Raw genomic sequence first — 14,051 nt, forward strand, 5'->3', positions numbered from 1 at the left:
GCTGTGTCAGCCGGTCCCTAACGGAACGGGGAGTCGACCGTGTGCTAGAGCATGTCGCCGGTACACGGCGATACACATATGTGCACCGTGTACCGGAGAGATGCACTCGCAGGTCCTACATGACGTGTCATAGTCATGTGACCAGTCTGTAGCCAATGAGATAATAGCCACGTGACTGGTCACATGGCTATTTTGACGTCACGATAGGTCCTGCTTCTCTGCTGGCAGTGCAGGTCACCGGGAGGATTCAGCGATCATCGGATGGAATAGCGGCAGGAGACAGAGTGCAGAAGGGATCGCGAGGACCGGTAAGTGTTATGGCAATGTTTATTAACTGTTTGTGTACATTTATAATGCATTTTTATGTGTTTGTGATTGCCTCCCATTATAGCCTATACGTTCGAGTTCGGTTCGTCGAACGTTCAACGAACCGAACTCGAACGGGACCCCCGTTCGGCGAACCGGCCTCGAGCCGAACCGGGACCGGTTCGCTCATCTCTACTCAGGAGGCAGTGTCAGTGATGCTACGAGCTCAGAGGAGGGGTGTCGTTGCTCAGGAGAGTCAACAATACTGTGGGCTCATGGGGGTCATGGCGGCAGGTGCAGGCTCTTTTGAATCGCAATGGACTTCAAGAAAATGGCCACGGAGGTGGTGCGTGTGCAGTTTGGCCTCCGCGGACATTTTCTTGAAGTCCATCACGTCAACCGCCGGTGACTCAAAGCAGCCCGCAGGCAGATCAATGGCGCCCCCCGGCTCAAAACCACACGAACCTGCAGTATCCCAAACCCTCAGTCCTGTGACCTTCCTAAACTGCTCCATTGCAATGATACCCCCCCTCCTTCAAGCCCTCAGCATCACTGACCCTGCGCCACCACCGCTGCCCTGGTAAGCCATATTTGGATTATAAGATACACCCCAATTTTACCCTCAGTTTTGGGGGCAAAAAGTATGTCTTATAATCCGGAAAATATGATAATTAATATCACAAGTGATAATTCCATTAGCTGTACAATACTAAGGAAATCCTGAAAACTTAACCTGTTGGTGGCCCTTGAAGACTGGAGTTGGGGAACACTACTTTAAGCTAAGCAGGGTACCCCTTCTTTGTTAACTCAGAATTCCCAAAAAGAGTACATGAATGTGTTGTCTAAACCAAACAACCCTACTTTGTCTATTCCATTGCCTAGAATAAAATTAATATTATCTAGCAAAGTGGAGCATGAAGAATGATTTTGACTCGGTATTGAATAACTTGCTTAAAAATGTATTACACAAACAAGTCAAGTTTAGAAAACGGACATAAATTTGGATTAGCACTGGTATATTGGATTTCATTATTTCTCGTTCTTATCTGAGCAGAACACACAGTGAACCAACAGTTTTTCCAGTTCTTGGCTTTTATTTGAGCTAATTTGCTAACAGTGAATATCACAGTTTTCCCAACACTAGCAGACTGTGGAGTTTAATAAGGGAAGCCGCATCCTGCAGCTCTGTTAATGCTAATCAATAGTGTGAACATTTGGCTTTACTTTATCTTGGGTGAACCAAGGCACTGCCTGTTGTAATCAGCTACGCTTCACCAGAAATCAGATCCCAGAGGACTAATACGATTGACTTTTTATATTGGTGGAGGAGCAGCCACATTATAATACACAGAGAAAAGCTCCTGTTCAATCTGGGATGTCTATTACGGAAAATGTGTGAAATTGACCATAATCGCAGCAATGAAATTAACAGTCTGACCGTAAAAGACAATCATCAATGCATATCATTTTCATGAAGCAAAATAATCAGTTTCAAAAGGGTCCATTCAGATTAGCCTATTGCAAATGTTGGCTACATGCAAGCTACATGACAATTGTTTAATGGCCTGTTTAGACCGCAATCTATATACCCATAATTGTTATTAAAATTGTTCTGTGTGTATAGAACATATCGGCACTACATCACCTGTTTGCCCAAGACAATGTGCTGCCGAAAACCATGATTTATAGAAGGGATTAAAATTCATCCCCACTGAGAAATGAGTATTTTACTTGTTTGCACGGTGATTGCAGACCGTTTATATCGGCCAATTATTGCGATGTGATTGTTTCTAGGAATGCTCATTTCTGATAATTGGCCAGTGAAAAGGCACTCTAAGGCAATGGGCGCACGTTGAATCGTTGTGTTTTTGGCCCCAAAAAACACTACATCTGAAGCTCACAGCGAGCGCCATATAACATGACTCCACGCAGCAACTGAAGTGAGCCATGCGATCAGCGGTGACGTCACTCAGGTGAATTGCGGTCACAAGTGGAGAAGTCCAGCTGTGGCCGCTGTGACGCCCTGGCCTATCAGGTCGTCACAGGGTATTGTGCAATCTGCCCTTCTGCACAGTATCCACCTCCTCCTCCTCGCTGACCTTTGGTGTTGCTAAGAACAAGCTAATCAAAATCCTAGGAACACTCTGCACCACACCCACCAGACACACCAGTGGACAGCCTGAAGGGAATAGGGTTGGCCACTTGAGGGGTTGGTTGAAGGGGAGTTCAGGAGTGTCAGGAGTAGTTCAGTTGAGTGGTGACTCTCGAGAGGAGAGGTCAGGAGCTGGGCTCCTTGTTACTACTAGGTGGCAGACTTTGGTCCGGGCCTGGTAGGAGCTGGACCCCGGTCACAGGGGATCGTGACAAGGGGCACGGACTGTCGAGGAGGACAGCCGGCGGCCTTGTGCCATCACCGGGCAGGGGCCAGGGCACAACGGGGTACGTGGACCCTAGGCCAGGAAGAAGCTTTAGACGTCCTGGTAATTTACCCTACGAGGACGGAGCTTTCAAGATCCGTTCTCCACCCGCTCCAAAATCGGGGTACTAGCGCAACGAGTGGGATAGGACTTTCCCAATACATAGTCCAGAAAATCCCAAGCGTGAACCCTGAGACCAAGCTCACCCAGTTAGCCACACTGGTGAGTGGAACCCGACTAGTTTTATGCTAAAGGGACCAGTTAGAAGAAAAAGTGCCAAGGAAAAGGTCACAGGCTAACAAGCAACACCAACGGGCGCGGGATCCAGGCATACTCCCTCCCTGCTGCAGCGATATCAAGAACTTTGGTTTACCTCAGTTGTCGGTTTCAGCATTATTGGACTGAGTGAGTACAAGAGTGACCCTTACCGTCCCAACGGCATCACCACATCTCCATCATCGAGTCCCGGGGCAATCCCCCTACCCATGGAGGGGTTAAAAACCTGGCTGCCCACACCATCGCCTCCAGGTACTCCCAACTGCAGCGGTGGTACTCCACCTTACCACAGACCATCCCCTGTAAATACTCCCCGTTTATTTCCCAGTGGCCGCGCGACCCCGACTCCCAAGTCTGGAGACCTCTCGAGCCACCGCGGATCCGGATCCGAGCAGCAGCGGCAGGCTGCTGATGCGGGGGCGACACAGACGTGGCTAACCTGAGTGACATTATTGCTGATCGCATGGCTCACTTCAGTTGTTGTATGGAGCTCACAGTGGGCAGTCATGTTCTATGGCGCTTGTTGTGAGCGTCTGATGTAGCAGTGGTGGAAGCGTCGGGGGACCTCATGTGGATTACTTCAGACCTGAAGGGGTGTTTTGGGGGTTAATAAAGGGGTGAAAGAGGGTGCTTTTTTGCTTTTTATTATAAATAAAGGATTTTTTCACAGCAAAAAATGAAATCTCAGACTTTGCTGGGGAAGGAAATACATGCAGTTTTGGGGCCAAAAATGCACCCGAAAAATGCAGAAACACATGGAAAAAAATAAGATTGTGCTAATCTCTAGATAAGAGCTTTTGCAGGGCATGCTGTTGACACGCCCGCACCGGGGTCGTGGGGCACTCGTTACCGGGCCGCAGTTCTGTGTCTGGGATGCTGCGGGGGTGGCAAGGCCCGGTTCCATGCCCCTGGCCGGGTCAGTTAAAAAAGGAGATAATAGTTTGTGATGCCACCTGTGGTACTCGGCCACAGATAGCCGACACTGCGGGATGGGACCTCTGTGGCAGATGGTGATGCAGCTGAGTTGGTATAGCTCTCCACAGGTAGAGTTGAGCCCCAGGGCAGTTGGGAGTAATAGTTAATGATGGCGGGCTTGCAGGGCTGGAGGTGCAGGCGAATAACGGAGCAACACAGGCATGCAGTCTCAAGGTTTTTACTCACTGTAGCACGTTCTAAGGTAAAACGACTAGTTAGTGACCGCCTTTAGAGTGCTGGGCTCCACTGTGATGGGCTCCAGTCGATCCCGGGTAGTTTGGAGGTCAAAACCGATCCACCCTTCTATAGTCCCTTCCCTGGTCATCTTCCTGCACAGACTTCTCACCCACCTGTTTCACGTCTACGCACACAGTGCCCTGACCTTGTGTCCGCAGACCCTGTCGGGTAGCTTGAAGCTCTATCCCTTGGCCCTCTGTGGTTACCTTCCAGCGGATTTTTGTGCAGAGTTGGCTTTGGTACTAGATGTATCCTTAGCCTCTGGTTTTACTAGCAGAGCACGTTGGTTCTTCTCCTCTAGTCTAGGGACCTGTCCCCGTTTTGCGGCCAAGTCCCTCCACTCCAATATGTCATATGTGGAACGAGTCCATGGGAGTATGGCGCACGTCCCGTGGGCTCTAGGACCCTTTCCGTCTTGTGCCTGGGTCGGGCTGCACCAGCTCCAGACCACAGGTCTTCACTCCTCCACTGCTCCTTCTCGACTCCTTTCTGTCACTACAGTGTCCCCTCACTAACTAGACTCCACTCCCAGGTTGGTCGGATTAGGGGGAGGGAGATGCCATCGCCAGTGGTGGCTATACAAATGGCACCAAGCCCTAACCCTGACCCGGTGGGGAGCTGCTAATTTAGAGTATTGTGTGTTTTGTGTGCATACCGGTGGATGACCTCTTCCTTATCCAGGATGAGGCACCACATCTCTGGCTGAGGTGCAGTACCTCTGTGGCGACTGAAGCTACAGGGGCGCCACACGGTAAACAGGTGAGCTAGAGAGATGTTGACAAACACTGTGAAATTGTTCTGAACTACTCCTAGGAATAAACATTCTTGGTTAATGGCTCGCCTAAAATGGGTCCTTAGTTATATCTTAGGCCTCAAGTGAACTGTGGAAAATATTGTCTAAAGGAATATTAAGGCTCACTTTCAAACAAATTGGACAATTTACTGTACAGTACTACTGACTGTGCGGCAATAAAGGCAGGCTGTTCAGCTCTTTCAAACGCATGGGGTCTCATAGATAATTACATGTAAGGTATGTAAATATCTGCGTGAAACAATCAAATTCAGCAGATTTAGCCAATTTCCATATGAAAGAAATATATGCATAGCAATGTGGTAGGGATTTGCTGGATGACAGATTTTCCCCTTCAAATGGTATGGATATGTAGCGCCCCTGAAGCCATCAGGGAGCTACAAGGTACTACATCCCTCACCAGTATGCAGAGCTTACCCCCTAGGGACCCAGAAGACCAGTGCCGGTAACACACAAACACTCCAGGAAATCCCAGTTTTCCCCAACAATGGTACCAAGCTGGGGTTGGACCAATGGATGATCGCCTAGAGGTGGAGCCAATCCAGTCCACTAGTTGACCAGGTGGGAGGGGCAGAGAGTGGATAGTCAGGAAGACAGTAGTCAGTCTAGCAGTGACTGTGAAACTGAGCAGACGCACTGACCAGAGTGAACAGTGACCTGAGTTGCCGGCAGAGTACAGTGTAGTACTCCCGGAACTGCGCACCACCGGGTACAGGACCCTAGGTCAGGCAGAAGCTCCAGGTAGGCCTGATAATACCTGCACAGTGAGGGGACCATCAAGGAGCTCACTGACCTTGAAGTTAGGGACTCAGTAGCAAAGGGAGAATCGGGGACAGGACCAGAGACTCCAATCCCACAGGGCTCATGCTACCGTCATACGGACTGCAGTGGAAGACCACCAGAAGGGGACCCCCAGCTGCTCTACATCTAGGAATAGTATCAGGCTGGTAAAGACATGTCTCCACTTCTTATAATCCACTCTGCTTGTCTGTAACTATAGACCAGTGATGGCGAACCTATGGCACGCGTGCCAGACAGGGCACGCAGAATCTTTCTGTCGGCACGCAAGCTGTCACCTCATCCAGCTGCTTTGGACTGCTGGCAGAATCAAGCTAGCAGTTCAAAGTTGTGTTGGAGCAGAGGAGACATTTCTCCTTGCTCCGACACTCCTCTCCTAGGCCACAGGCCTGTTGCCTAGGAGACACCGGGAGCGTCATTAAGCGGCGCCTGCGTAATGATGTCTTGTGGCCACGCAGGAACTGAGGACCCAGCGGCGCACAGCGGTGGAGTGGGTGCTGGAAGGTGAGTTTTGCTTTTTTTTTGTTCTTTTTCTTTTAAAGTGTGTGTGGCTGTACCACGATTGAGGACATGCCACAATGGAAAAACATGCCGAGATGGGGGAACATGACAGGATGTGGGAAACATACCACGATGAGGCACATACCAGGATGTATCAGATGCAAGGATGGGGCACATGCCAGGATGGGGGGATGTGACGCCCCAGGATTATTAGGTCGTCACAGGGTACTGAACGCTCTTTCCTTAGTGCAGTATTCAAATCCCTCATGGTTCTGGGTCCCCATCTTACAGTGCTGCCTCCAACAGCAGATCAAATCCTAGGAATACCCTGCACCACCCCCACCAGACACACCAGTGGGCGGCTTAAGCGGAATAGGGTCGCCCACCTAGGGATCAGGAAGGGAGGGTCAGGAGAGTGTCAGTGAAGTGAAGAAGTGAAGTTGAGAGGAGTGAAGTGGAGGAAGCGAGGAGCGGTGGCTCCCCTGAGTAGCTGTCTAGGTTGCAGATGGTGGTCTGGACCTAGAGGAGTCGGACCTCCAGTCGCAGGGGATTGAGGCAAGGTGCCTTGACCTGTTGAGTGAACGGTTGGCAGCCTGGTCCTATCACCGGTCCGGGGCCGAAGGCACGTCGGGGTACACGGACCCTAGGTCGGGGAGAAGCTTCAGGCAACCCGGCAATTAACCTGCGGAGAGCGGAGCCTTTATGGACTGTTCCCACCAGCTCCAGAATCGGGGCACTGGCGCAACGAGGGGAATAGGGCCTTCCACATACGTAGCCCACTGAAATCCCAAGCGTGAGCCCTGAGAGCAGGCTCCCACACTTAGCCACAGTGGGTAGCGGGGCCCGGCAAGTTCCAGACTACAAGGCCGCTACAGTAAATCTAAACTTTGTGCCAGGAGGCAGGTCACGGATCACCAGGCAGCACTGCAGGGGACGGGACCCAGACGACCTCCTCTTGAGAGGCAGCGGCACCTAGAGATTTGGTTTACCCAGTTGTCAGAGTCTGCTTATTGGCTGAGTGAGTACATGAGTGATCTCCCTGTCACGGCAGTCAGTATCATCTTCCAGAGCCCAGGGGCATACCTCTACCTGTGGAGGGTAATGACACCTTGCTGCCCCATTCCATCACCCCGGGTACTCCCATCAACAGCAGCGGCAGTACCCCCAATTACCGCACACCACGGGTGGCGTCACGAACTATCATCTCCCTGTAAATACTCCCTTTTACTTTAGAGTGTGGCCCCAAGCCCCCGGGTCCGGAGACCCTCGAGCCACGAATGGACATTGCCCACGGATCCGAGCAGTTCGATCCGCTGCTGGGGCGGCACAGGGACATGCCAGGATGGGGGACATTCCAGAATGTTCGACATTTCAGAATGGGGGACATACAAGGATGGGGGACATACAAGGATGGGGTACATGCCAGGATGAGGCACATGCCAGGATGGGGCACTTTCCAGAATGGGGGAACATGTGAGGATGGGACACATGCCAAAATGGAGCAAATACAAGGATGGGGCACATGCCAGGAAGGGGCACATGTAAAGATGGGTGAATATTTAAGGATGGGGGAACATGTAAGGATGGGGGAGCATGTAAGCATGGGGAAACATGTAAGGATGGGGAAACATGTAAGGATGGAGGAACATGTAAGGATGGAGGAACATGTAAGGATGGGGGAACATGCAAGATGGGGCATTTACCAGGATGGAGACACATACAAGGATGGCGGGATGTGCCAGGATGGGGGGGGGGCATGCCAGCATGCAGGAACATGCCAGCATACAAGAATAGGGGACATACAAGAATGGGGAAACATGCCAGGATGGGGCACATACAAGAATGGGGGACAGAAGGATGGGGCACATACAAGGATGGAGGACATGCCAGCATGGGGTACTATATTTACCAGGATGGGGTACATTTACCAGAATGGAGAACATTTACCAGAATGGAGATCATTTACCAGAATGGGGCGCATTTACCAGGATGTGGTGCATTTACCAGGATGGAGAGCATTTATCAGGATGGAGAGCATTTACCAGGATTGGGGACATGCCAGGATGGGGAACATTTTCCAGCATGGAGGACATTTACCAGGATGGGGACATAATAGGGACAAATATACCAGAATATAGGAAATATAAATCAGGATGGAGGACATATTTACCAGGAAGTAGCCAGGAAGGGGGACATAACTACAAATTGAAGGGGGTGAGTAACTCATATGTCTTTATGGGATTTAGAGATGTTCAGACTTTGAAATGTAGATTTCAGGGTGGAATTTGATTACATTCCATGCTAAGATCTGTCTGTCTGTCTTATTTTCTGCATTTTTTTCCCATAAAGATCAATCCAACTGCTGTTTCTGGAAAGGACAGTGGGAGAGGCTCAGCATCAATGTGTAGTAAGCACGTATAAGCTTGATGCCCCCTGCTGAAGAGAAGAGAAGACTGCAAAGGGAAGTTTAAAATCAATTAATTATTTACATAATAGAATTGGTTAAATTGTCATGTTGGCGCTTCGCAAAAAAAAAATTTGTTTTGGGCTGCAGTTTAGGCATTCTGCCTGTGAAAGGTTCGCCATCATTGCTATAGACACATCAGTTTTGACAGTAGGCAGCAGACAGCAAATTTCTCAAAAGGAAAAGATCCAATTTAAAAGGACTTTAGAACAATTTTTAATTTGGAAAAACAACATTTGTGGTCGTGCAAGTATACTGTATTATACTTTTAACGATGACCACATTAACAATTTAACAAGCATAGTTTGTTGAAATATCAGTGACTAAATATCAATAAGGCTTTGTGTCCACAGTGCTTTTTTGTCTGCTTCTTTTCTGCACATAAAAAAGCATGTTTTGGCAAAAACAAAAGCAGCTGAAAAAACGCACTTTTTTATTGCGTTTGCGCATTTTTTCACTTGCGTTTTTTTCTGCTTTTTTTGGTGTTTTATTAGTCATGGCGATCAAGGGGGCTCAGGTATTGTATACCCGCGATCGCCACCAGGTTTCTGGCTGATGTTACAGCCTGGACCCGGCTCTCACTGCCCAGAGCAGTGCCCACACCGCTTCCAGACGTTTAACCCCTTGAATGTTGCGATCAGTGCGATCGCAGTATTCAGAAGGCAAGGAGAGAAATCGCTTACCTCCCCTAGTGATCGGGTCACTGTAATAAGATTACAGGGACCCAATTGCTGCCATAGTAACCCTGGGTTGTCACCATGATGACTCCAGGTTACGGAGCTATGGAGAGCCTCATACACCATGCTGTATAATCCACTGAAGTGATAAAGCATTGCAGGGGATTATAGAAATGCTGAAAGAAAACGCAGAAACAATTGACACGCTGCTTCTTTTTTCAGCAACAACATTTGCAAGGAAAAAAAAGCAGCGTTTGCACAGCAAGTCACGATTCTCATAGACTTTGCTGGGATGCTTTTTCCTTGCTTTTTCTAATTAAAATAAGCATAGAAAAAAACATGAAAAAAAGTAAAAAAAAAAAACCTCCACGTGTACACATGGCCTAAGCGCTCACAGAACCTTTCTACTGTGAATCATCAGTAGCAGAAAATAAGCAGAGAAATCCACAGAGATAAAAACTAATGCAGATTTTACTGTGGAAATGCACCCTTTAAAATCATCCAAATACATTGATAAACTGCAGATTTCAGATCTTCAGGGCGATCAGATGAATATAACTCCAGTTACGCTGCAGATTTTATTGGAGATATCGTAAAATACTGTAATACACAGCAGTTTTTATCCGGAAAACACAAAGAGAAAATCCACTGCTCATCCAACTCTTGTACAAACATTCTTAGTTTACTTTTGGAAAGACATTAATGTTCTACTCACCAAAGCGTTCAATCCTCCAGGAACAGATTTGCTCCGTATGCTTCCCGTTTCCTCATTCCCATCAGTGAACTGTCTGCTAAGGTCCAGCTCTGACCGACTGTGATCTGGAAATGATTGTTAAACATAATTATCTACCAGTAACTAACTCCAAATAGTTTTTTGCAATTAAATGGACACAATTCACTGCTAAAATTAGGCTGGAGTCACACTTGCATGTGACTCGTGCAAGGATCGCAGTGCATCGCCCCGACTGTCCGCTGGCTCTCCTGACAGGAGCGGGTCAGCTTCATGTATTTCTATGCAGCTGCACGCTCTTGTCAGGAGAGCCACCATCCAGGCGATGCGATCCTTGTGTAAGTCACATGTAAGTGTGACTCCAGCCTTAGGGTGAGTTATTTTTGTTTTGTGGTATTGCAATTAATTTCCTGCAAATTGTAGAAAAACTGCAATTTCACAGTGATAAGTGAACTCACTCCAAAATATAATGACTAAATTGTTGTTATTGACGTAATGTTCAAATGTGGAAATTGTTTAATGCAAGAGATGTCTTAATGCCATATAAAATGGAATGATATTGCCATGTCTCATACCAGTGCCTACAAATATGGCCAGAGTTCCACTTGCGTATGACTCGTGCGAGTCTCGCACCGGTATCACCCGCCATGGCCTGACGCTCTCCGGACATAAGTGCCTCAGCTGCATGGAAATACATGCAGCAGACCCGCTCCTGTCTCGGAGAGTGTGTGGCTGTGCCGGGTGATACCGATGCGAGACTCGCATGAGTCATACACAAGTGGAACTCCGGCCTATAGCTGAGAAAATCCTAAAGAGCTGATAAAATCCCATATCACTTTTTCTAAATAAGCCCCATTTTTAGAGTGAGTTCAAACATGGTAAATTGTAACTGTCCCTTTAATCTGAAACACATGTGCATACCACTCATATGATGATGAACGGAACTGACTTTCAGCTGAAGAAATTTTTGCAATTAATCTGCCATGTGCAAATTCATGATTAGGGTTCATATTGCAGACCCAACACCAGGTTGCCATGGGATTCCACATAATATAAATCACTGTAGATTTATATGGTGATCTAAGATGGTCCATTTCTAAAAAGTCACCAGGTTTTTGCTACCTTGTCAGACAAAATGCAGGAAAAGAGACCCCGATTCCAACTATGTATTGTAATTGTTTATTCTTATAGTGCCATTTAGTCCATGGCACTTTACAGATGAAAAGGGGTATATGTGGTGCCCCTGCAGCTTCAAGCGCCATAGGGTACTGCACCTCACCCGGGGTGCAGTATTCATCTCGGATACGGATGAGGTCATCGTCGGTAAACCACCACAACACATCCAACACACAACTCAAGATCTTTGTCACTGGGACTGGGCCAGGGTAGGTGCTGGGGATGTCCATCAACAGGTATGGGACCTTTTGCCCACTAGTTCAGCAACCCGGGAGGCCGGCCACCTGCAGGGGAAGTGAGGAGCCATCTCACACAGCATTCAGTTAGCTCCAGGCGCAGCAAGCGCCAGGTCAGACTCAGGAGGAGATGTCGCAAGACACTGACAGAAAGGGGCCTGTGGTCCGATGCTGGAGGCTCGACCTGGGTTCTTAGGAAGAAGGGAGATCCCAGGGTTCGCGGGGAGTGCAGCAGGCGCCCGTGACCCATTCCACAGCCCAGGAGCTGGGGTGGAGGGAAGACCACTGGAAAGAACACACAGAAGGAAACACCGGCCTTGACCTCTGAACTATCCGGGATTGGCTGGAGCCCATCACAGCGGAACCCGGCACTCCAAAGGCGGTGTGACTTCAGTGAGTAAAGAACTTGAACTGCACCCTCTGTGTCGTCCCATCATTGCCGGCGCTCCCATCATCGCGCCCCCGCACCGTAGGCGACTACTACTTCCAACATCCTCCCTGGGCCTAGCTCTACCTGTGGAGAGCTGCAACACCCAAGCTGCGTCACCATTTGCCCCAGAAGAGAGACTTCCCGCAGCGGCGGCTGAAAACTGGCCGCATACCACAGGTAGCATCACGAATAACTACTGACATCATCCCAATCTCCCTTTTATTGACACCGTCAGGGTCACGGAACCGGGCCAGGCCGCTGTGATAACCCAAACCAACACCGGCCCGGTGACGAGTAACCCATGGGAACCCGTGGGCGCATCATATACATAGGGACAAGTACAATAATGATGCACATAATCATACAAGGCACAGACTGGTACAGGAGGAGAGAGGACCCTGCCTGCGAGGGCTCACAGTCTACAGGGAATGGGTGAGGCTACAGTAGGTGACGGTAGAGCTGGTTGCGCAGTGGTGTTTTGGTCTGAGGGTTATTGTAGGTTGTAGGCTTGTCTGAATAGGTAGGTCTTCAGGTTCCCTTTGAAGGTTTCGATGGTAGATGAGAGTCAAATATGTTGTGGTAGAGAGTTCCAGAGTATGGGGGATGCATGGGAGAAACCTTGGATACGATTGTGGGAAGAGGAGATGTGAGGGGAGTAGAGAAGGAGATCTTGCGAGGACCAGAAGTTGCATGCAGGTAAGTACCAGGACACAAGTTTCGAGATGTATGGAGGAAACAGGTAGTAGATGGCTTTGCATTTCATGGAAAGGGTTTTGAACTGGAGTTTTTGGGCAATGGGCAGCCAGTGAAGGAATTGACAGAATGTAGAGGCTAGGGAATATCGGGGACAGGTGTATTAATTGGGTGGTAGAGTTTCAGATAGATTGGAGGGGTGCAAGAGTGTTAGATGGGAGGCCACAGACCAGGGGGTTGCAGTAGTCAAGGCAGGAGATGGTGAGGGCATGCCCTAGTGTTTTTGCAAAATCTGATTAAGGTATGTACGGATCTGGGATAAATTTTGAGTTGGAGTTGGCAGGAGGTAGAAAGGGATTGGATATGTGGTTGAAGGAGAGAGCAAAGTCAAGGGTTACCCTGAGGGGGTTGAGTGAGATGGGGAAAAGATGATGAATTCTGTAAAGTTTAGTTTAGCGAGTGCAGCTGTTATGCCACAGATTTCTTAGATGTAGCATAGCTCACAAAGATAACCACACCTACACCACAGATTTCTGTGTACATTGTCAATTGACAATGAGCCGCTTATCAGAGGAGAGGGCGCAGCTGGTCTAGCAGTTGTGTGAACTAGAGCCTGGGAGTGATAATCTCCTGGTGAAAAAACTTTTATTGTAGGTAAACAACAGCACACAGCCTAATAAGTGACACATTAATTAAATCTGTGCCTATCTCTTACTGTCTTCAGATAAACATAGCAAAAACCTGATGACAGATTCCCTTTGAGGGGTTCATGTATTTGGTGTTTTTAATCTCTTTTCTAGGTACGCTACAAATATTCATGTGCTTGCAGAATTTGCCTCGCACTTGACTCCCTGAGCTAGAGTAACAATATATGATTACAATGTATTCAAGACTATGTAGAACAAGAAAACGTGTCTTGGCACGAATTAGCAGAAAAAGATATGAAATGTTAATGTCTAAAGAACGAGTCCAGTGCCTGTTTGGCTGATGTCAATGTTTCTGACATTCTTGAATCGTGCCTGATTATAATTTGAGCATCATTTTAGCAACCTTTTTTTGCTAGCTCAGACATCTCCAGTGTTTAATTGCTGGAGCTCGCAGCAGAATAGCAGATGTACTGTGGGAGCTGTTCTGGGATTTTGAAATGATAGGACTTTGCCACAAGAGGGAAGCTATAGACTGGGAGTTATATAGTGGAACTAATCAAGACCTTGTAATGCTGCAGATTTTTTGCAGCATTGCTGCTTCATTAGTTCCATTTTTCTACATGCATTTTTTTCAATATGGTTTTGAGTGTCTTTTTTGCACGTGTTTTTATTGCATT

The 14,051-nt window shown here is 48.2% G+C and overlaps 1 protein-coding gene across 4 annotated transcripts in view; it reads right to left on the minus strand.

Annotated features, from left to right (window-relative positions):
* The window catches only part of SYTL5 (synaptotagmin like 5), a 399,667-nt gene that overhangs the window by 111,601 nt on the left and 274,015 nt on the right, over positions 1-14,051 (minus strand). For all 4 annotated transcript variants that reach the window (XM_075335512.1, XM_075335510.1, XM_075335511.1 and 1 more), the window contains one exon: positions 10,178-10,281. In XM_075335512.1, the coding sequence (XP_075191627.1) occupies positions 10,178-10,281 (104 nt within the window). The remainder of the gene's footprint in view (positions 1-10,177; positions 10,282-14,051) is intronic.

Source organism: Anomaloglossus baeobatrachus, chromosome 2 (genome assembly GCF_048569485.1).
Source record: "Anomaloglossus baeobatrachus isolate aAnoBae1 chromosome 2, aAnoBae1.hap1, whole genome shotgun sequence".
In the NCBI taxonomy this organism is placed as follows: domain Eukaryota; kingdom Metazoa; phylum Chordata; class Amphibia; order Anura; family Aromobatidae; genus Anomaloglossus; species Anomaloglossus baeobatrachus.